The sequence below is a fragment of the Chroicocephalus ridibundus genome, chromosome Z (genome assembly GCF_963924245.1).
Source record: "Chroicocephalus ridibundus chromosome Z, bChrRid1.1, whole genome shotgun sequence".
In the NCBI taxonomy this organism is placed as follows: domain Eukaryota; kingdom Metazoa; phylum Chordata; class Aves; order Charadriiformes; family Laridae; genus Chroicocephalus; species Chroicocephalus ridibundus.
Window position 1 is genome coordinate 48,637,032 of NC_086316.1, and position 24,680 is coordinate 48,661,711.

The following is a 24,680-nucleotide window of genomic DNA, read 5'->3' on the forward strand; positions in this document are numbered from 1 at the left end:
TATCTCTCTTTGTTTCTTTTTCTCCCATGGAATTTCTCTGTTCAGATTTCCATACGATGCACATTTAATAGCATTCACAAGTATGGGGCGGTCTTCTGACATATCTTAAAGCACAGCTATATTCCTTGGAATGCGGCCCAGAAAGTGAAGTATGTTTCAGGGAGAGGAAAAGGAGATATGCTATAACAGAATGGACACAGAGAAATGGTGATAGCATGACAACCAAAAAGCCCGTGTTCGAATCCCCACCCCAAATAGAGTTCATTCAAAACTTGTAGCTGTTCCGTCTGTCCAAGTATCTCACGCACAGGCTTTAAATAAAACCAACCATAACCGGGGGAAAATTTAGATCCATATTGAATACTGTAGCACATTTCTAATAGGTTTTCCCCCTTTTAATCATCAAAATTTGTGCTAATTATGTCAAGCAATAGTACGCGTGTCCCTAAAGATGCTAAAGCAGACACGCAGAGCATAGCCGGAGCATTTAAGGTGGCACTGGGGCTATAGGCAGAGTGAAGTTTTTTTGCCATCCCCTGCCCCTCATGGTCTCTCCCACTTGCAGCTACCACTGTGGCCTCTTCACTCGGCCAAACGCGCATTTATTCCACAGTGACACCAGAGACCAAATTCAGTCCTGATGTGAGTGGGTGCGAGTCCCGCTGACCTCAGCTGAAACAGCACATTTGTACCCCGGGCTGAATTTGTTACCATCTACATTTGTATTTTCTGCAGCAAGTTGCTTTTGAGGACTAGGTTAAAAATGGTCTTGCAACAGCCACTTAGATTTCAAAGGCAGATTTCAAACACTGTATGGTAAACTCTACGTTATAAGTAAAAAGAAGAGAGGAAAAGACACTACTTGTGTGGGCTATCATGAGTGTATCTCACTAACCAAAAGAAAAAGGAGAACAGTGGCCATCGCCACATGAGGACTCTGCAATACTGATGGAGACAAAGCGCCGCTGGCTCAGTAGGTGGGAGACTGCTGGCAAGAACCGTGTGTGCCATTTTTGTCTAATCATTCACCCCAAATTGTGCTTTCCACAAAAGTTTATCAAGAACGTTTGTCAGAATGGATTTCTAAGCAGATGTTGGAGATTGTTCACAGAATATGAGCCTAAAATTGATTCTGAAAATGAATTATAAGAAAATTATAAAGATGACATTCATCTTTTTAAGGAACTGTATGAGTCTGCTCAGATGTCCTCAAGCTAAATATAGAAAATTAAAACAAACAGCTTGTTAACTAACTAAAAGCTAGGAGTTATTCATAGAAATCACTTGAGGAATAGTTTCAACAGTAACTCAGGAAAACAATCAAGTCTCTCAAATGATCTTGCAAATAGAATGATGGTAAATTCATAAGCTAAGATTAATTATTTCTGTGAAGTATATTCTCAGCTGTGAAATTTAATTTCCAAAAACAGGCCCAAGTAGTACCTAGTATCTCTCTGCACTAAATGCTAAATCTAGATGTTTATGGTTATTAATTATTTCTTGACAGTTTGATACACATTTTAGAATAAGTTTCTTCAAATCTACAGCTTCTTTAAATGTGAATTTTCTGATGAAATATCTTTCTGTGTTTCCTCCTCTATTCCAAGATTCTAAGTAGGGTCAATACATTTGAAAATCAGAATGATATACATATAGTTCTTCTGATTTCATGGGGATTTTAGAGCGAGTGAGGTTTTCGTCCTTTTTATTTTAAGTATCTAGCATATAGATGCAAGCTAAGAATGGTTGATATGGAAGATTTCTCAGAAAAATCAGAGAGAACATGAGATACTTATATGACAGAAGTCTATCAGCTTTGCTTTTGGCCTGTGTGGCATGTATCTGTTTACTGTAGATTTCTTCAAGTTTAAATTAAGACAGCTCAGCTCCTTACCTCTCCATGTCCTCTGTCCTTCAGATATTGATGTCAGAGCCTGGGAAACTGTTACAGAAAGTAAAAGTTTGGCTGCAGGAGTACTGGAATGTTACTGATCTCATAGCCATCCTCCTGTTCTCCGTTGGGATGGTGCTGCGTCTGCAAGATCTGCCACTCCGGAGTGATGGCCGAGTTATATACTGTGTTAACATAATTTACTGGTATATACGATTATTAGACATCTTCGGAGTAAACAAGTATTTGGGACCATATGTTATGATGATTGGGAAAATGGTAAGATAAGTTGGTGTACTCCTGTGTTTTAACAGCATGTTCTTGACTCAATGTCTTTGGCCAATGACATCGTGGCAGATTTATCTGTATTTTTTTTATAAATTAGCATTTTCATGTAAGTTGGAAATCAGTGCCTATTTAGCACAGATCCCCAGAACCGAGACTTAGACTCTCCCTGTTCTGTTAGATGGCGTATTGCTTGTCTTTCTCTGAGATCTCTCTTCAACAGCGAAGCCATTCATCCTACACCTCTGTGCTTCATTTGCAGTAGATACAAAGGCTGCTAATTCTCAACTAGTTGTCAAGAAGGGTGGTTTGTTAAGGTTAAAAAAAAAAAAAAAGTGTTTGGTACCTTGATAGTCTCAAAGAAAGTGTGTCGTAACAGGCGTTGTATGTTCAAAACAATAGTGGTTATGATTAAGACTGTCACCTTTCTACAGCTTGCTCCATATTCCTACGTTCTTCCATCTTTCCTGTTCAGGTGTGTCCCTGTGAGATGAGAAATCCACCTGCATAACTGCAGGCTCTCTCCCCTGGCCCTATCACATGTACACAACACAGCAGGACTATGAATAGTTTATGTAATAGTAAATGCACAAGGGAGAAACCAAGAAATATTTGCTGACAGATGTATAACTTTTAACTTTTTGGCTTTTTCTTTTTATGTTTCAGTAGAAATGTTGCATTAAAGCAGCATTTAGCTTGTATAAGTTAAGAAAATGACTGAGTTTACAGATGCCCATGCACATGTCCCTGATATCTGAGTACCTGCACGTGTAGCTAATATACATGCTCATGTTTTATATATGCAGTTATCCAGCCTTTGTTGTGTAAATCTTGGCTGTTTCATGCATTCTGGGGTTTAACTTTTTTTTTTTTTTAAATAGAATAAAAAAACCTTGAAGCTGGCATTCAGTAAAAAAAGTAAACCGAGTATTAACTTTTCTAAATACAAATATTACTGCAGTCTGACTGCTATGGGGATAATAATCATCAAGTCCAAACAGGCTGTCTGTTATGTTTGCCTTACCATGGTCCTTAAAGAAAAGACCCAGCCACCCTCCTTCCTCACCATCATAGGAAAAGGGGACATATATGACACCCTTAGCATGGACTACAATCCCTCCTTGATGTTACATTAGTCGCAACAAGCTCAATGATTCTAAGCAGGTATAAAACTGAAATGCAAAATATATATCCAGTTACGTTCCCTACCCAACAGGTGACCAGAGAACCATTGTTTTATCCCTTCAATTTACCTGCTTTCAACTCCAAACCCACAGTGGTGGGTTTGACAAAAACAGAACAGCTTACTGGGGGGGAAAAAAAAAAAAAAAAAAAAAAGATATGGAGGGAAAAAACAGAAGAAAGCAATTGTTGAATCATTATGACCTGCAAACCTGCAAACAAGATTTCACAGTGTGCTACCTTCCTTCAGGGAAGCCAACAGGATGTTGATGGGAGGGATTTTGCAGAGCTCCAGAGTACAAGAGGTGATAACACTCAAGAGCTCTTGCTGGAGGTTACTGTAAAAGGACAGCAGGACAAGAGGAAGGACCAAGGACCAAATACCAAAGGGAAAACACTGCATTATCATCTGTTTCTTTCCTGCCCCACCTGGATTATATCCCTCGATCAGGGGATCTGGTGGTCACTGGGGCTTACAATACACACAGTGTATAAAACTCCTAAAAAATAACTTCCATCCTACTCTTTTGTATTTTTCACAGGTGCCATGCACAAAAAGTTTCAGAGCTGTGGTGCTAGCAAGGGCAGCCTGAAAACCAGTTCAATAATAAACACATTGGCCGTGAATAACAAACTTCTAGTAGGCAGTATTATGGATGTCCAAGAGGAGTCCAGCTTCACCAAGAGTATAAACAGTGGTTTATTTTCCTCCTGGGGTCAACACAGAAAGGAAGTGGTTGAAATCAGCAAAATAATATAATTTCCATTCCTTTGTCATCGTCACATGTGTACAACAGATCAAGCCTCACTCCACTTTCTGTGGAAAACAAATGCAGGAAAGTCACTATCCTCCATAGGCTCAGCACCCACTCAGAGGGTGTTGAATTTAGCTACCAGAGTACATTGAAGGTGTGGACAACTATTAAAAGAGGGAAGTTCTTTTATTTTGTGCCTTCCTGTTATTTGATTTTCATACCTCATCCAACTTTCCACACACTCAGCAACTCTGACATATCCCCTTTGCCCACACATGCAATGCCCAACTGGTTTGAGTTACACAAATCTGCCTCTCACATCTGTTTTCTGGCCAGCTTATTCCCCTGTGTAATGGCCAGCCCATTTATATCATGCACAGACTTCCCTGGGAGCTGCACCTGCTTGCTTCAAGCCGCAGCGGGCTCCCCTGTGTATTTTTGTTTAAATCACGCGTCTATTTACCTCCTTGGGTTCCGTCTTTTTCATTTCGTGGCCTTGCAAGTACCATTCAGTACTATGGAGACCATTGGGCTGGTTATACATATTTCTACAAAGTAAGCCACTCACAGCTACTGCGTTCCTCATATTTAATACCCGAGCTTTTATCCTGGGCTTCTATTGTGAGTAAATTTTAGGCTCAGGAGGAGAAAGATGACTCTTTCCATCTTTCCAGTGTTAAGGAACTTTCTCTCTTCACCTGTCCCTACATTAACAAAATAGCCATAACAGGTTTAACCTCTGGGCATAAATGTTGAGCAAATATGCAAGTGAAGGTAAGCGAGGGCAGGAATGGTTGGTGTTGTATAAAAGCAATGGCCTAAAACAAAGGTGAGGATAGGAGGAGGAAGCTGAATGGCCAAGTCTCTTGTTATCTACTAATTTCAGTAACAGAATATGCTTATTATAATGTGCTTTTCTGTGCTAACTCTGCACAGTGTTAGAGTTACTTCCCTTTCATTTGGGAATGAAATTAAATCACTCTGGCATGTCGAGAGAGCCAGAGGTGTATCAGTTCCCTTACTGTGTGGGGATGTCTACACTTTCTTAGCATCTCTGCAAATAAAAAAGGGGAAAAGGAGCCAAGTTGTTCATAAAACCACGCTAACAGTTCCTAATTTTATCACTTTTTTAAATAGGTCACTAATGAGTTCTTCAGAATGATTGAAATGGCCATTGCCTTGCTGAAATAGCAATTGTAATTTGACCCTACAGGCCAAAGGGCCTGATACAAAGCCCATTAGAGTCAGCGGAAACTCGCCCATCTATTTCACTGGATTTCAGACAAGCTACTGAGGTTTTAGAAAGATACCCAGTTAAAGGACTGGGAAAGCTAATATGCATCTTGAATAGAGAATAGCTCTGAAAAATTTATTTCTTGCAACAAGGTCAAACCTGTGCGATTCCTGAGCAAAAACACAGGAAGCATTTAAGAAATTGTCTTAAATTGCCACCAAATACGCATTATGTTTATTTGCTTGCATGACATTTTAAAATAGGTATTACATTACATCATATCATGTTATATATTTCTACCTGAAAAAAGTTTCATCAGAGAAAAACAGAGGAACCAAGTTTCATCTCCAAATTCCTTCCCTAAAAGCAGTAAGAACTAAATGTAATTATGCAGCTTTCCCATTTCAGAATGCTCTCTGAGGTACAATGATCTGGAATTCCTCTCCACTCAGATTTTCTTAAGAGATTAATGCTTGGAATAACATAGGAATGTTGGTGATTTACTTGTCTGGTTTTTAATTCTTTAAGGCATTTATTTTCCTCTGTCATGTCCACAGGGGTTTTTTTCTTTCTTTTCTGCATTTTTATGGACCTCAAGAATTTTGTTTTCCCCTGCTTTTTTTCACTCGTCCCCAGTTCCTTCTTTCCAGCTCCTTGATTCTCTCCTACCAGAGCCCTGCCCTACAGGTGTCTTTCTCTTACAGCCTTTCTCAGTAAATATGAGAATATCCTCTTCCAGTTGCTCCTCTGTATGCCTCTCTTTTCTCTGCTAAACAGTTTCCCAGCATTACATTGGCCTCAGATCTTTCTCCTTGTTCTTTAAACCTGAAGAACCTCTGCAACAGTGCCAGATCCATCTGCTGCAAATGAGTCCCCTCTTCCACCAGCTCGTGTCATGAGCAGCCCTGCTCTTGAGCTGCAGCAGGTCCCCCGTGGAGTGGTAAGACCACCAGTTGAGGTGCCGGTTGGTCACACACCTGCCTCCCAGGGAAAGCAGAATGCAGCTGAGCCAGAAAATGCAGAGGCTGAAAGGATTAAAACTTATAAGGTTTAGACGAGCTTGGGGTCCAGTTTTGGCCAGAGAAAAAAGTTACATCCAAAGCTGTGAAAAACAGCTCTGTTGTAACAAGCTTTATAACTAAAGGCCTATACGTAAGCCTGTAACTAAAGGTTTTAAAGGCATCTTGCCAGGGATTTTACAGGACTCCCATTTTTCCACATTCATTCTGCGTTATAAAGCGTCTCTTCTGTACTTGCTTGATGCCCATTGCTCTGATCTCCAGAGGGTCTTTTCTAGCACAGCTCCTTTTCTAATCTTCAGCCTCTATTCCACACCTCCTAGGATTGCTGTCCCACTTTTTCCAGGAACATTTTGAATGGGTAAGCCCTGTTTGCAAGCACTAATTAAACATATGCATATGCTAATGAGGCCTTCAACAATGGATAAGAATACAGTTGAGTGTCTGTGTTATCTGCATTTATTTTTTTTTTAAATATGGCCTTTGTCAGACTCCCCCACCAAGCTGATCTCTAGTCCAGCCAGTATCACAGCTTTCCTTCCTCACTGGTTGCCACCATGGTGTCCCTTATGTTTCAGTTAACAGGCTGTTCTGCCACCCGTTACTCCTTATGTTAGATGCAGCTTTCTTTCGTTGCTCCAAGACAATGATTACCAGTGAATAAAATAATCCATTTTAGCCCTTTTGTTTTGGTACAGTTGCCACTAGGTGCCTATAAACAATACATCATCTCGTGACCCTTGCCCAGACCAGGCTGCTGATTCCATTGAACCTATATTCTTGATCAGGCAATTGGTGTGACCAGATGGTATCTTGTATTTTCAAGCCTATTCATAACATTTAAATTGTTCTGAAAAGCAACACTGGGTAAAACCAAGGACACAATAATACCACTTCACTTCTTTGAAAATGAAATTTGTTATATGTAAAACTGAGAATGTTTTTTTCAAAATTTGGTTTTGAAAATTCTGTTTCTAAGATTTACAACTTTTTTTACAGCATATAATGATAGGAATATGGACAAATAAGTTCCTCTAATTCTTGTCCCTTCTCTCTCTTTCTCTGTCTTTTCCTGTCATTACATTCAGATGATAGACATGATGTACTTTGTCATCATCATGTTGGTGGTTCTGATGAGCTTTGGTGTCGCAAGACAGGCTATTCTCTTCCCCAATGAGGAGCCTTCGTGGAAGCTGGCGAAAAACATATTTTACATGCCTTATTGGATGATCTATGGGGAAGTGTTTGCAGACCAGATAGACCGTAAGCAAGTTTATGATTCTCATACTCCAAAGTCAGGTATCCAACTTTGATCAGGTGATGTCCTATTAGATCATGTGTGTGTGCTCAATAAATGGCTCAGGCTAGAGGAACTCCTTCGTCACAGAGAACGGTCACAAAAATATTTTTTCAGCTAATATTGGGGTACCAGTTTCAGAAGATGCTTCTGGCATCGCTTCACAATTATTTAACCAGAAATCTGTAATGCTAAATTATCTTGCATAGAAAGAAAGTTTCAAATGGTTCCTTTTTACCAGTTGAGTGACAGGGATACCCTCCCAGGTATCCACCATGAGTTCGTTGGTATACCTGGGATATAAAAAGTCACTTCTTGTTTTCTCATCCGTTGGTTTGATTTTAGACCTAAATACTTTTTACCTAACTTCATACTGAGCATCAAGTCTAATAATACTGGGTTAGACCTTTGGCTCCTACACTTCATGAGGATCTAACCAATGTGTTTTCTTTTCTCTGTTACCTTCTCACTGCCACCACCTTTATGCTAAACCATGTGATGCAATTCTTTGGGAACAGTAGATCCATTATTAGAATTTTGCTTTATTTATTTATTGGAAGGCAAGACTGTGCTCACGTCAGTGCAAACAGAACAAAAGCCAGTATTTCATATACTATCTCCTCAGGATTCATTTGGCTGGTGATCAGGAAAATGCCAGATTTCTATTTAAATTAAGCCTCCTGGTGCCACTTGGCACGTTATGCCAATGGAGAGGGGTGGTCATGAGAAACAATGCAGTAGATGAACAAACTAAGAATCACAAACAATGTATCTTTAGCAAACACTGACATGCAACTGATGTTCATCATTCCTACTTAAATATGTGTAAGCCTTGGCAGCATTTAGAAGTGAGTCTCTTTCCCAGTGGCAGATGGCACCCTTTAAAGCTCTGTTTAGGATTTTCCTTTTTATTCTATGCACTACCTTAGAAAAGGGCAGTGTTTTCATAATTCATCGTCTACTTTTTCAGTATTGACCAAGTTTGAATGGAAAAAAGGTGTTGATTTTTCCTGAGCTGTTTAAGGTAATAAATGTATCTATATCATCAATAATGACCCCCAACTTAATGGAGTTCCTGATGGGCAGACGTATACGTATCACATGGCAGACATTTCAGCAGTTCCATGTTCATTTCTTCTTCCTGGTTAGCACAGAATCATTACTGTGGATACCGACAAAACCTCTTTTTTATGTTTACTTCCCCACTTTGTTTTCAGAGGTAGCATGGCATGCAAGGAAGTAAACAAATACCTAAAATCATGAAGCTTTCTCATTTGAATCTAAGTTTTTACCCGATTTCCTTATTTTTATTCTTTTTCCTATTATTTTCTTTTTAGAAATACATTTCATTCCAAAGGCATAATAGCTGGGGGTATAAAACTTCATCTTGCTCCAAAAGCGTAATAGAGGGATAAAGGTTTATCCCATTAAGCTATGACTTCTTCCACAAGCAGAATTTTATTTGTCCCTCTACAAGTGGCCATTTATTGATGTTGTACTAAGTAACTACCATAGTGCAACAAACATGGCAATTGGCTGAATAAAAAGTTCCTTGTATTTTTTTTAATGAAATGCTGATTATAGTTTAGAACGCCAAAACCTGAGAAACAAAAGTGTCTTTGAATGAAGCATGGTTTTTAAGTATGAAAATAGGGTGGCAGGCTCCATACCCTTGCATGAGGATTTAGGGGTAGTCTTGTGTGTTATTCAGATGCCCAAGATTTAAACCTTGCAAAAAGGTGCAGTGTAATTACTTCTGAGGTTTAGGGAAAGCAAAATTCCTGATGGTTTCAACTCCAGCTATAAGTGTAGACATGTTGTTTTTCTGTCTGTGTCAAGGAAACTAGGAGTTGCGGCAGAAGTGGTGATGCCAAAATGAAAAGCAGCACCTAGTTCCTCTTTCCTGAGAGACAGATGATGCAGGGAATTAGAATCTGCCACTCTTTCAGCACAAAATGTGTGCAATATGTCAAGTCTGTCTGAGGATCGGTTGTCTCAAAAATGTTACCTCTGGAATAGACTGGGAGCATGAGCAAATGGTTGGTGATGTTGTTACACAATCCAAATGACCTGATTGGCACCCAAAAGGTTTTACTAGGATACCTATGTTTTTTCACTATTTGTAAATTTGTTGTTATATATATTCTCCAAATTGTTCTAAGCTAAATCAGCCACTGTATTCATGTTAGAGTACTACAGTGTTTGTACTTTCTCAAATAAGATAAACATGTTCTAAAATTTTTATGCTACATCTAAACTGCCATTGAACTTTATGGCCTGGAGCAGATTTTTTTATTAGTATTATTTTAGCAAACCAAAAGGGTTTCTTTGTGGTTTTCTTTATATTTTGGTGTTTAATATTGCAATGTTATTTGCAAGTTTGGGATTCAGCAAAAGTGCTGATCTTGGAAATGCATATACATTTGAGCCACACTCCTGGAGATTATCCTAGTGCCTGAGAAATGTACAAAAAAAGTATGCTACTCTAAAACTTACTTTTCTTTTTTTTTCATTTTCTGTTGATTTGTGAAGTATGCCATTAAGGCTGACCAGACACAATGTCTAGATACATCCCATCACCTGGCAGCCTGTCCATCCAGTGGGTCTACTCTGATTTTTGTCTCAACACACTGCACTGTTAAAACACTAGTGAAATGCCTCACTCGAAAATAATGCATGTTTCATACAGTTTTACCATAATTTCTGTATTCATTTCATTTTTTAAATACATACGTTAACTGGTGTGTGCGTTAGTGTCCTGTTGGCATGTGATCTCATCTTCAACTCAAAAGTGGGGACAGATTATATCCTCACTTCTGGGAGTATGAATAGACTATTCAGTGAGGTACAGAAATACTACATTCCTACAAATTCCTGACTACCAACCAAGGGTTGGAAGAAAAAAGTTGGGGGGGGAGCAGAGTAAATCTTTTAGAACTGTAGTCAAATTTTCAGGTAAATTCAATAAAGAGAGCAAAACCAGTCTCAAAGTGGTTCCTCTCAGACTGAGAGTTCATCACAGCCGCGTTAACTAGGAGAGGAAGGGGGATCTGGGTCGGAATTGGTGACGGTATATGCAACTGTCTCACTTTCACGCTGCCTTTCCTAATCCAGCTGAGCCTTGTGCTGCCCGATGAGATCCATGGGGCAGCAGGCAGCCACTTAGCTGCTTTAGGAAGGAAATCCACAGATGCTGTAAAATCTCTCCTTCAGTTCACCTCACTTACTTTGTCACTATTGCTGGCAATTTTAGCTAAAAAAAATTCACAACACAGTTTTCATATGCAAAGAACTTTGTTTTCACCTTACCAAGCTATCTTCCCCTCCAGAATACTATCAATAGTCAAGTATATAAGACATACTGAAGAGGAAAGGATTATTCAGGGAGTGAGTTTGCTTGATAAAAAAGGCAGACAGATGACATAAATGGCAACTTGAGAAGTGGCGGTCACCTCTAGAAATCACATTTTCCTATATTCAGAAGGCAAAGCAACTGAGTGCTTTTAGCCAACATGGGTTTGGGTTTTTTGGCTTGGGCTGTTTTTCAGATTTGTCTGGTGTCTCACATGTCAGATTTGCATCTGGATTTTCTTTCCAGCTGACAGTATTTCAAATGCTGTCTGGAATCTGAAGATCAGTCTGAGTTGTGTTTGTTCCCTGTACCTATTCCCTTATTGGAAAAACCTATACAGTTTAAGAGAAAAAGATGGGGCCTCCTTCTCCTTCACTTGTATTGGAGGAATGCCGAGTAACCAGAATGCAGTTGTTTCAGAAGATGAGAGACGATTATACACAGGTTTTAACTCTCCAATGAACCTGAGAGGAAGGTATAATTAGAATCATAGAATCATAGAATGGTTTGGGTTGGAAGGGACCTTAAAGATCATCTGGTTCCAACCCCCTGCCATGGGCAGGGGCACCAACCACTAGACCAGGCTGCTCAAAGGCCCAGTTACTAGAAAATAGTTTTGGTTTAATTCTTCAAATTTCTTAGTCTGTTAGATTTATTTTTTTTTAAGTTCTTGAAGTTTTCTTAGTATGAATGAAAATTTTATACTAAATTATACTAAATTCTATACAATCTTAGAGGTTTCATGCATTTCGTGTCTCCATATGAGCTTCCCGTAAGGGCTGGCATTTGCGTGGATCATTCTGGAATTAGAACAAACAGAGTAGTTTTGCACAAAACAGAAGAAATCATACCTGTGCGTATGTGCATATTTTTGCACTTTTTTTTTTTTTGCATCTGTATTGCAGCTCTGAAGCACAGGCAGTATTTTTAGCATTGTTAGACAAAGACAGAGGATGGATAAAATTTGTGCACAGCCTACACACCATTTTTGATAGTCTCTCTGGGCTAAGTTGCAGTATTCCCCTTCCCAGCACTCCTCTGAGGTTATATTTTGGGTTCCATTTGGTTGGATGTTTTTAACGTGGGGGGGTAGCAGGAGGGAGAAAGCACCAGAGAAAAAAAGAAAAATACAGGAATTTACTATAAATTATGAGTAATATACCAGCAGATTGGAGAGACACTTCAAAGTAATTTTTAATGTGGCTGAGGGCAAGAGGCAACATGTAAGGTCACGACACTGTAGTTAAAGCAACATTTTGAAGTAATGAGACACTGTTCAATTCCCTGGATGATTCTGCTGATGAACAGAACAATGGTGTGAGATTCAGAGCTCACAAAGTTCAGTATTTTCTCTGTCAGTGAAGAAGTGGACAGCCCCAGGCAGCACACTTAGCCTTTTTTCAATATTTACCAGCCTGACAAGCTGGTAGGAGTGCTCAGACATTCGATTAAAAAATTACAAAATGCTTTCACATCCTTTTGAGTTCAGTGCAGATCAAAATTGGAAGGTGCCTATATACTCATAAACAGGCTGATGACATTGCATTTAAAATGTCCAGACTTGAATTAAAAAAAAAAAATAAAGATGGGTTGGTACGTTAGTTAATACATACTTATGGTTTCCTTATTCTTTAGAATTGTGATCATACGAACTCATTCCGTAATTTCTTGTGCTTTCAAACAAATCAACCGGTGTTGTAAAAGCGGTATCCATTTTCACATGTGAGGTTTTCTGAAAAGGCAAAAGGCTATTTGGTAACAAAGCGGTTCAATGATGTGCTTTCCTCTCTCCTTTATTTCCCACAACTGCTTTGGAAGGGTGCAGCTGGGGGAAGAGCCATGACGCCGAAATTTGCAAGCGTTATTTCCCAAGCCCTCCACCCAATGCACAGCAAAAATGAGCCGTGCCCACGTCATAACAGTAATTACAGCAGGGAAGCAACTTCTTCCTGAGCTCCTGACGCCGCTTTAGGCCTGAAACACACAGAGAGGCGTGGGTTACTGCTGTTTGCTTTGCAACTATTTGCTGGCCAGGAAAGAGGAAGAGTTCGGTACGTAGCAGGAAAGGCCCGTACAGGAAACTGTAAATGGGAGCCAAGCAGGAAAAATAAGCATAGGAGTAGATTGTGAAAAAGGAAACAAGAGATGCGAAAAATATGTACATCCACAGATGTCAGGGTGCAATATTGGAAAGCTGAGCCACATTAATGCGTGTGATTGAAATTAAAACGCCAGCTGTTTATTATTTTCTAAAGCCTGAGTTCAGGCCTTACTGTCTGACCTTCATCCAGTAGCCTGTAGGTATCAGACTGATTGGGTTTTTCAGTTACCTGAAAAAGGCATTTAGTCATACTCACAGAATTTGCTTCAGCCAAACATTACACTAGAATTAAGTACTACTCCAGGGATTTTTTGTTAAAACAAGGCTGTAGTGTAAAAAGATGACTATGTTTTCATACATGTTAAAACTGTGCTTTGTAAACATTTGTTATGACAATATGTTACTGCACATGCTACAAAAAGTGCTGCATTTCTCCAAACATAATTAAAATGGCCAAACCCTGTTACACGTGAAAGGCAGGTGCGGGTCCCGCAGGGACAAGGCACAGCACTCAGTGAGTGAACACCTTGGATTTATGGAAAGTGCAGCGTTACCATGGTGGGAGTCCCGGGGCACCCATGTTAGTCAAATGGGGACCCGACGCAGTGGAGCCCCCTTTGGGAGTGAAGCTCGAGGGAAAGCACTTGCACTGCTTAATATATCACGCGTATGCACTGCCCTGCTTTACTCTTTAGCGAAATCACTGATGTAATGCAGCTGCTGTTGGCCGAATTCTGAGATCCGCAGCTGGCCACCATGTTGGTGCCCATGCAGGGTCACCTGGCCCAGGTTACTGTATCAAGGAGATAAGACATCCTTGGGACTCTACATACTCGGATGGGGAAGGCAAACTGTCCCAGGTTACGGTAACAAAGTCTTCTTGAACCCTACAAGCAGAGTTTTAACTTCTTAAATGTAAACAATTACCTTCATTATCTAAAACCAATATCATTGCTACTTTTAGCCTCCTGCCAGAGTCCTCTGTTCTTTTTCATAGAGAGAGAAAATTCTGTTTCTGGTTTCCTGGGAGTAATTATTTTAAATAAACAGTTTATTTAATAGTGGGGAAAAAAATTCTTTAAAATTGTTACTGTTTAAAGATGGAAGAAGACGTTCAGTGATGTGTAGTGGAATGCAAGTGTCTGCATTTTGGACACACATCATACATTTTTGCATGCAGCTGAAGATGTGAACTTTAAGCAGTGGCTTAGTTCTCCATAAAGTAAGGCATGAGATTAGTATTCCCACAACAGAACAAGCAAAAAAGGAAAACTTTTGAAAATCTTCAGGACACGTCAAACATCTGTGCATGTATAGAATAGACTATGGGAACTTGTCTTTGTAGGAAGTCTAATTTGGCCATCACTGTGTGGCATAAACCCAGAGGGATGCATTAATGATATTCTAAATACTCTGTTGTAGGCAAATAAAATTGGAAAAATCATTTTTGTCTTGGTAGTTGTCAAAGCTGGGAGGTTTTTGAGATTAAATTCTCTCTTTTTTTGATAAAAAAATGGGATAATAGAATTATAATCAGACTTTGAGGTGAGTTTTTGATCTCATTGATCTAAGGTTTAAAATATGCTTTTTACCAAGTTCTCCTATTGCTACAAAAGACATTATTTCTTCTGTTCTTCAGCACACAAAAGGGCAACAGGTTTCATCAACTGATAGAGTGAGTGTTGCACCACTGGTGAAGTCATGACAGGTTTTGGTACTGTGTTGTGTTGGACTTTGTAGTTCTGAATCAGCATCAAGTTAGCATTTCCACACAAACACAAATGTAAGTCTCACACTGAGTGCTCATACCAAGAGGTATTGAGTGTCCCAATTTCTGCTGGGTGAAGGCTGAGTTCACATTGCCCCACACCCACAGCAGCTCACAGATGGCATTCTGAACATCTGAATGAAAACACTGCTTGGACCAGTGTGGGAAGCATGAAATCGGCACTAACCTAAAACAATCTGCAAGGTGATGCTTTCTGAGAAATAAAGAATTGCATACTCTCAGCCTGTTCCAGTAATAAAATGTATTTTTGTAAGTAGGAAGGACTGCTGGCACCATGGGTCCAGGCACAACGGAGCTACTTGTAAAAGTAGTATTGCTTGTATTTGGCTTTGACGTATCTTTTTCTGTGAGTAGAATATTTTGGGAGAGTTCTTGTTTGAAGCCAATGTATCATGTATCCCATATGGCTATAATATTTCTATATGTAATAACCGAAAAGCTATATGTAGTGCCCAAAACCAAGTACCCAAATCTCACATAATATATGATTGCCAATATGGACACCCACAGTTGAACCCCATGTTCTGTGAACCAAGTTCAGAAGGACCTTTTTGAGAAGAAGTAATAGTTGGTATTGGAAATCATGGATTTATTGACATAAGGTGGAATTTTACAAAACATACATCATTGGCAAACTTTGTTGTCTGTGAAGTCAGTGGGAAACTCTCGTTGATATCAGAGGGAACTGAGACAGTACTAAAACTTAAACTTCTTTTTGAAGGGGACAAGGAGAAGCTAGCTGTAGTGGTGCGCTCACTAAGATAGTTTGTATATGAAAGCTGCTTCTTCAGTTTTTTTCTTGAAGAGTTGATTACAGAGGTACTTAGGACCACTAGGACTGAGGCTAGAAAGGCATATACTGAACCCACGCTTGCAAATGCAGATCAGCCACCACAGCACATGAAGGCAGGTAAAAAAATAAGCAATGAAAAACATTTCACAATGTTTTCTCTCCCCTTGCTTCACTTCTACAACACTAATACTGAGAAGGTTTTGGTTCCAAAGCTTTCAGGGAAGAAACAGGTGGCAACTCTGCTGCCTACATGTCCCTTTCCCTGGTACAGCAAAGACTTGATAATCTCCCCCACTGTTTCTAGGCATGCAGTCAAAAGTCCTTAATAGCAGAGGGTCATTATGAGTATGTCCCAGAGGGGCTCAGGGCAGTGCAGTGCACAGCAACAAATGTCTACTTTTTAATTTACTTCCATGTACTTCTTTTTCCTTATGCTATTTATCACATCCACCTCCATCAATCAAAAAAGACCAAGCTTTCACCATTAAAAAAAAAAAAATACACAAGCTTTTTTCCAGGATTAAACATTTTGATCATTTTACTTGCACAGCCACTAATTGCTACCAGAGTACCAGGATATTTTAGCTGTATGCAACCAAGCATCTCACTCACACCAGGCATGTTTCCTGCAATTTCTGAGGCAAATATCCTGATATTCATGACAAATAACATACAATAACAAGAACTATAGCTTGTAAATTCCGTGATAGCAAGTGCATACTTCTTGGGGCGAGCATCAACACCACTGTTATTTGGAAGATACTGCTTTGGCAGGCAGGCCTTTATAAATATTTAAATATTTCTGTAAAAAGCACTGAAAAAATAAGATTCATTCCCATTTTGCATGTTTTTGCATTTTTGCTCCCAGCTCCTTGTGGTCAAAATGAAACCAGAGAAGATGGCAAAATAATCCAGCTACCTCCTTGCAAGACAGGAGCGTGGATCGTTCCCGCCATCATGGCCTGTTACCTCTTGGTTGCAAACATCCTTTTGGTGAACCTCCTCATTGCTGTTTTCAAGTGAGTGACACATTTCAAAGTATTGACTTGTGGGGGGTGGACATTATTCACAACCTAGGAAGGCTGCTAAACTGAAGACTTTGTCCGAGACCCACTTTCAGAGGATGTGAGGATGAGAGGGAAAGAGGCAGTAGCTTGTCTCCAGGGAGTGAGGAAAATGCCAAGTTCTTCGTATGGCTTCATTTCCAAGGACAGACACCCAATGAGAATCAGGGCAGAGAAGCCAAAAAAATTTAAAGTTCGGTCATGGCATCATTCACTCCCAATATGGAAAACAAGAATAAAAATACTTTCTCTGTCATTGTGTTGTTGTAAGACTCAGTTGTTGTACAGAGCAGACATACACAGTAGTATGATACTTTGCAATGGCTGATTGCCACTGTGCCTTTCTGAAGCACAAACTTATTCATTTATTTTGATCTTCTTCCTCTTTTTGCAACAAGGGAATATTTGCCACTATTAGTGAAATGTGTCTAGTTAGGGTGCTGTTACATCATCTTCAGCAAAGTACCCAAATCTATTTCGATCTGATGTTATTTTCCTCTTCTTGCCTTCTAGCAATACATTTTTTGAAGTCAAATCCATATCCAACCAAGTATGGAAGTTTCAAAGATACCAGCTAATCATGACATTTCACGAAAGACCTGTTCTCCCACCGCCTCTGATAATTTTCAGCCATATGACTATGATATTCCAGCACCTCTGCTGCAGATGGCGGAAGCATGAAAGCGACCCAGATGAGAGAGACTATGGATTAAGTAAGCCTTAGACAATTTACAGAGTGGGATTTTCCAGTGCACTTGGTAATATCCAGTGTTTGACACGAATGAAGGCCAAGTCCAGCACCTTGATAACCTTTCCAGCAGAGAACTAATTTTAACTGCAAAAATCTTACTCAAATTAGTTCATTTTTTCTGCACTGCCCAACCCTTAGCTCTCCTCAGAGCATTGATGAGGCTATGTTTTTCTGTGACTTTTTGGGGTTGTTCTTCCCTTCGTTCCTTCAAAGTGAAGGGGTTTGTTTTGCTGTTGCTAGAGATCTGTTATTGCTGGGATTCTTCTTACAGTCCATCACACTTCGAGATCTCAGTTTTATTGCTGAAAATGCAGAGAGACCATTCCTACTTTTCGAGTAAACAGCACGTAATTCCGCCCAACACGCTTTTTGCCTAGATAAGCTGAGAGATGGTGAGAAGTAATTATTTTGTAGACACATGTTCTCTCCTTGACACTGACTCAGACTGGAGGAGCAGTTTCTCCAGACGCTTTAATATGAACTCCCATACGCATGATGGAAAACCTGTCAGATGATTATTTTGATAACACTTTCTCTACTCTTCTCTACCTAGTTCTTCAAAGTGGAAGATCTCCACTTCCCGCTATGCATATGCCAGCGGCAGGCAGCTAAGGCACGTGCATCTCTTCCCAACATTAGCCCATGCCACAGCCCACTGCTCTGGGAGGAGGGAGCTGGAGCCATGGGATGGCACTGGAGATGCCAGCGCAACCAGGCTGCTCTCCTCCCACTCCCATCACAGCCCTTGCTGCTGCCTGCAGATGTCAGCTCTTGCCATGTCAAATAGATCCTCTGTAACTCTCGGACTCCTTTCCTAGCAGTCTACTAATTTGATTACATTTGTATTAGGTTACAGGTGGGCTTTGGCTCCCACCATCTCTTCAGGACCTGACCAGCAGCTGTGTTTAGATCTCATGCAATCAAAACACATTCATGTTTGCTCAGCATTTGCCTGCTTAAGTGTTTCTGTCTCCAGAATCATATATAATTGAAGCCACTAATTTGGTAATTAGCTGCATCTATCTGCTTTCATACCAAAATGCCAGATACATTTGAAGCCTGCTTTTGAAAGTTTAGTCCATGAATTCCACAATAAGAAGAATGTAATTAATTTCATGTGTTAATACTTGCCAAATCACATTTTTTGCATTGTTTCCACAGAACTTTTCATAACTGAGGATGAATTGAAAAAAGTCCATGATTTTGAAGAGCAGTGCATAGAAGAATATTTTAGAGAAAAGGATGACAGATTCAATTCCTCCAATGATGAAAGAATCCGCGTCACGTCAGAAAGGTGCACTTTGTTTGTTTGTTCTCTCATAAGTTGATCTGGAAATGTGTTTTTGTTGCCATTCTCACCCTTCCATTCTTTTTCTTGAAAAGGGAAATATTTGAGGTATTTTTTAATAAGTCAACTAAAAGTAGAGTGGTAAAAAGTGGTTAATTTCTTTTCTCTTTTTTTTCTTTTTTACTCAAGTAAATGTTCCTGTAAGTTTTGAAAACATGAATCTTTCCACATTCACATTCAATGATGTATTAGAACACAACTGATGTAGTGAGAAAGACAAATTGTTCTTGCCTTTCAGTTCTTAAAGCAGAACTTTAGGGCATAAGTGGTCAGAATACAATGGGAGAGTAAATGAAAACTACAGCTACAGCACTGACCTGCTAGCCATTCAGGTAAAGAGTGGGACTTGTCTCAGGATGGCCTTGCTAGGTAAGCTAGACATTTCACCCACAGCGAGCAAATGCACAGAGGACAAAGGTAACACGTTAATTTAGTGAAAGTTGTCAGGCTTCAAATTTATCGGTCCTAAAAATTCATAAATCTGTTCATCTGCTGTGGTGCCTATATGTTTTCATCACACAGCAGCTGAGCAACAGAGTTAAATTTCGAGGACAGAGTTTGTTGTTTGATTCATAGCACTGTTACCAATAAATATTTTAGGGCAATATCCTGTCAGATATTCATAAAACTTATGAATCACTTAATACTCCATTCCCCGAATACTCCACTTTAACTTGAATAACAGAGGTCAGGTGAGTTGTCATCGTAATCGATTACACAGACGTAACACTCTTTTTTCTTACACATAATCTTCTAGCACTGCCCCTGATGCAGCTATGCCTAAAATATGATTTCTGTAGGCAAGGAAACACACTTTTAATTTGCTTTTGAAATAAATCTATTCCAGAGCAGGATTAGCAGATAAAATATCCTTTAATCACCTGCATTACTGAAAGCGGCACTCCTAAAGAACATATTTTAGAAAAGGGTATTAGAGGGGAAGTACAGTAAGGCATGGAATGGCTTCCTCATAAGGAATGGCCAAGTAATCCAGCTCTACTTGGTCTGGAAGAGACAAATGAGGAACAAAATGAAAGAGGTCTATATAATGATGAGGGCAAGGAGAGGGTGAGTAGAAATCAATTGTTTGTTGTGTCTCCCAGAACAAGATACAGGGAAGCAACGGACTAATCTAGCAGGAGCCCATGTTCAAAATAAACAAAAATAGGTGATTTTTTAATGCAGTAAGTAGTGGAACAGAGCAAATTCTTGAAAGCTGATGAGGTCTAACAGAAGCTGATGATGTCAGGTAAAAGTCCACACGGGTTCAAATGGAGACTAGCTAGCTTATGGAAGGGAAATCCAGTAAGGACTGCTAAATCCATAGAGATCATATTGAGCCCATGAAGTTCCTAAGCAGAAAATGTTTCGAGACTGGAGAATATAGTGGGGGGAAGATTACACATGCTTCAAAGTAACATAGTGGGCTAAATTGATCTGTGGTCAAACTAAGTACCTTTTTTCTTGTGTTCTGATGGTCCAGTGGTCAGAGAAATAACTTGAAAATCATAGATGCACGTTCAAATCTCTGTTCGGGCACAGTTTTCCTTTTGGCGGCCAAGGAAAGAAGAGGTATGTTTGAAGCCTCTGCAAATGAGAATTAATCCAGCTGGGACCTCTCCTACATTAGGAAAGTGCTCTTAAGTCCTTGAAAATTAATACATAACAGTCTGCCTTTGCACTCTGTGCTGGCCCTGTTTTATAGGAAAGAGCCCTTATTCTATTTTAAATGAACTGCTTAAAGCACCTCGTTCCAGAAGAGAGTTCATGATTATGAGTCCTAAATGAAGACAAGCACCTGAGCCCCAGAGAAACAGTTCTTTAAAAATCCATCTACCTGAGCCAACAGTGCAATGTGGAAAGCAGCACACCCCAGCTCTGCGAGGGAGACCCAGGTAGCAGCCCCATGGGGGACAGAGGCCACTCCTGGACTCCTGCACACTACTAGGACTTGCAGCAATGAAATCCCAGGTGAACACCGTTCTCATCTCATAATAGCTCTCTTCTCTGCTTGCCAAGCCAGCTGCAGTGCTCTACCACACAAGACAAGTGCAAATACTACAAAGATCTCAGGAATACTTTAAAGATGTTTGAGGAATCAGGGCTATCTAAGTATCTCAAATAACACGCGCTTTGAAAACTGGATGCCCAGGTCTGCCATCTTGCCTGCAATTATAGCCAGAGGAGTATCCCTTGAAGTGTTCTTAAATCTAAAACACCAAACTTCTTTTTTCTAGCCTGTGGAACATTCAAATATTAAATTCCAGGTTTCCACATTACAGTTTCTATTTAGAGATGCCTTTATACAATTAACGAGATGTAAAGCAAAGAAAACAGAGAAGGTGCAAGACTACACTGTTTCTCTTCCAACGTCCAGTCATTAGCCTGTAGTCATAGACCAAGCACAAGACCTACATTATAGCCATGAGATATCAGTTTAACCACCTGTCCAATTAACTCAGCTTTACATGCTCGTAAAACTGAGCCAGAAAGCCCTGCAATTATGAGTGAAGATCCCCTTGAAGACCTTTCATTTGCAAGAAGCTGAGGATGCTGTTAGGCTCAAAGAGAAGCAAGGGCTGGGACAAGCCCTGTGTGAAGTACCTGCACCTGGACCTGGACCGCTCACTGCCTTCCCTCTCCTCCATGCACCTGTGATATGCCCACCTCTTGCCTGAGCAGCTCCTACTTGCAGCTGGATTTACCAGAGTGCCCCAGGTGCTGCTTGGAGGAAGAACAGCTGCACACCGTGGGTGCAAAGCCCAGTACACCTGGAAGAGGAAGTGGGGGGCTAGCACTAGAAGGGAAACGGGAGATGGGAACAGAGCCTTGCTTTGAGGCAAGGTTTGGAGCTCAGGAAAACAAAAGAACAAGAGGTCCTGTTTCTTGCTGCTTGATTTGGGTGTAAATGGACGATTTCAGCTAAGCAGTTGGTGGCCATGCTGGGTCAGGACCACAGCGACTTGTCTATCTCACCTACAACAGGCTGCAGTTTATACTCTTACCTTGCAATACTCCACCCTGGCATCCTGCGGGGCCTGTCTTGGTTCAGCAATCACCTTACTTCTCTTGTAACAAAGAACACCACAGAGGTGTCCAGATTTAGTGTCACCGCACAGAATCTCTCCTTTACCTGGTCCTTTCACTTTCAGAAATTCAAAGCATGAAACGACACTTGATGTTTGTCCTTCCCTGACTCCAAGTACTAAGTAACTTGGAGAAGTATCTCGCTAGCTAGGATCTCACACAGGGACATGGAGGTATCAGCAGGTTAGTGACACACGTCAGAGGAAGTGATTCACTAAGCGGAAAAATACAAAGCAGTACAAAGCTGTAAGGTTCTCCTTTAACTGCATTTATCAAGTTAGGCAAATCTTGATGAATATCCTGGAGACCAGTGAGGAAAGCAAAGTTGGACAAACTCACTTCATTGCAGCAGAAGAATCACAACTTTTCCTGGAGAGTCTTCCTTTCTAATCACGGTGAAACTTTCAGAGGCACATTTTGACCAGCACAGAGACATGCATAATATAATCAAAAAAGACTGCATTATTTTTCTTGATCTGGCATGAAGCCACTGAAACAATCTCTTCAGTAGGCATTTTTTTCCATATGGACAGGTCTCGACTCTTTCAAACCCAATGCAAAACCTCTTGTTGATTCCAAAGGGAGCTGGGTCACATCCTAACAGTATTTAAAAAGCAGATAAGCTGGTTGGAGTAGATATTATTATGTCATCTTTGGTACTACATGGTGTCCATTACTACAGCACTGTAGTCTGCAGTGCAATGTAAGAGCATCCGTGTGAATGAAGACATAGTTATTATCTTGATTTCAGAGATGGCAGGCTGAAGCGCACAGAAATAGGTTTGGGTTGGTAAAAGGGCGGGTACTGAGCCCACGAGGTCCAGCCACACATGCAGAGAGACAGCAGGAAAGGTCTGTGAATCCAGCAGCATCTCTCTGTGGTCACAAAGAGTTAAGCGGTCTTAGGCTCCAGATGGGAATGCAGCCAGGACAACCCAATGTCCTTAGCCTGCAGAAACCACTGCACCTGGGAAAACTGGCTGGCCACTTGCATCAGCAATGCTTTACCAAAAGATGTCAGGCAAAGTACCAATAGCCTGTTACAGGCTTGGGAACTGATGACTATGTTTTATTTAAATAAAGCCATTCCACAGTCACCTGTAACAAACAGGGCGGATACCCCTGGAAGTGATTTTCAGTATCTACAGTCTTTGTGGCACTTGAAAACTACTTTGAGTATAAATGATGCCTTAAAAATGGACGCGGTTCCACAAAGGGACTTGTGAACCTAATTCTAGCATTCAATTAAGATGTCTGCTTCTGAAAAGAGTGCCTTACTCCCCTTAAATCATTACTTCAATTAAATTATTGAACAGATGTGCAAAAGTTAAAAATAAATATAAGCAAAATGAATGCCAGCAAAAGCCATCATCTCCCAAACCATAATTAAAAAGGCTCGTCACAGGTAATATAAAATCTTTGCCAGGTTCTCAGTTCTGACGTTTTATTATTTTCCTGGTTACTGAATATTGTCCACAAATAGTCCACATTTGTTTCACTATTAGAAATTTTTGAGCTTCAGCAGAACACGCTTCATGCACACTTTACATGTAGCCTCCTCTTCTACTGTTCTCATTCCCATCTGTTAGGACGGCTTGGCGCCTTCTCATACATTGCATAAATCTTGCTGTAAGGAAAATCACAGGTGCAATGGAGGCATCATACATGGATATTGTGGATTTGCCAAAAGGTTTATGCTATCTCTAATACATATGGTGAAAAAAATCCAAACCTGGGCATTCTCATTTTGAAGTGGTGTTTTAATTCAAAACTGTTCCTGAAGGAAATACAGCTCTAGCTGCCTATTCACTGAGTGGAAGATCATCCAACAATATGGGAAAATTGAAAATTTCACTTATTAAAGCATTTTAAGGACCAGATTATGGCTGTATTTCTCCAGAACGTACCCTCTTATGTCCACAGTGTTTGGCTGATGTAATTTTATCCTGTTTCTAGTAGGATTACTCCCAGAGCATGATGCTGTTCTGTGTGACGAATGATTGCAGAACTGAACACCAAATTAATATAAGAGAATATCACTAATTAAAAGAATAAGTATTTGTTAAAAAATCTGGGAGTGGCCATATGCAATATGTATAATAAAAGGTGACTAAATTCAGCTAGTAGCTTTGAGTTTGGAGGAGATCATCATCGCTCAAGCTTTCCAGCGTAAATACATGCATGTACTTCTCAGTTATCTATGCACATCTCTGGTTACCCCTGGTTTCTGAACCCAGACTGCACTATCCTTATCTTGCTGAGTTTCTATATAAATTTCCCACTATCAGTGCAATTACATCTCTGATTACTTCCATAGCAACCAACAGACCACGTAACTCCAAAGTCTCTCTTCATCTTGGCCAGCAATACACTTACACTCTGTGCCTCTGGCAGTAGCTAACAGATCATGTTCAGGGAAGGCAGGACAAGTATATGAATGTGTTCCAGCAAGGTATAACTCTAGGTTCTTCTTGGGATTCATTAGTTGTGTTCAGTAGCATTGCATAGCCCTCACGTGAATGCAGGATGCAAAACTTAACCTCACTATGGACAGTTCTATTCACATTCTAGATAAAAATATGTAGCCAAGTGCAATTAATAAAATGGCTACGTTTGTTTTAAAAATTATTTCACTTGTGTACGTCTCTCAAAGGAAAAAAAAAAAAAAAAACAACCAAAAAATACAAATTCGTTCCAGTTCTTGGGTAACTGTTGCTGGGGTGAATGTTTTT

The 24,680-nt window shown here is 40.1% G+C and overlaps 1 protein-coding gene across 8 annotated transcripts in view; it reads left to right on the forward strand.

Moving 5' to 3' along the window:
• Window positions 1-24,680, forward strand: part of TRPM3 (transient receptor potential cation channel subfamily M member 3) — a 449,063-nt gene that overhangs the window by 417,726 nt on the left and 6,657 nt on the right. For all 8 annotated transcript variants that reach the window (XM_063319668.1, XM_063319666.1, XM_063319671.1 and 5 more), the window contains 5 exons: window positions 1,919-2,170; window positions 7,455-7,629; window positions 16,567-16,717; window positions 17,276-17,475; window positions 18,675-18,807. In XM_063319668.1, the coding sequence (XP_063175738.1) occupies window positions 1,919-2,170; window positions 7,455-7,629; window positions 16,567-16,717; window positions 17,276-17,475; window positions 18,675-18,807 (911 nt within the window). The remainder of the gene's footprint in view (window positions 1-1,918; window positions 2,171-7,454; window positions 7,630-16,566; window positions 16,718-17,275; window positions 17,476-18,674; window positions 18,808-24,680) is intronic.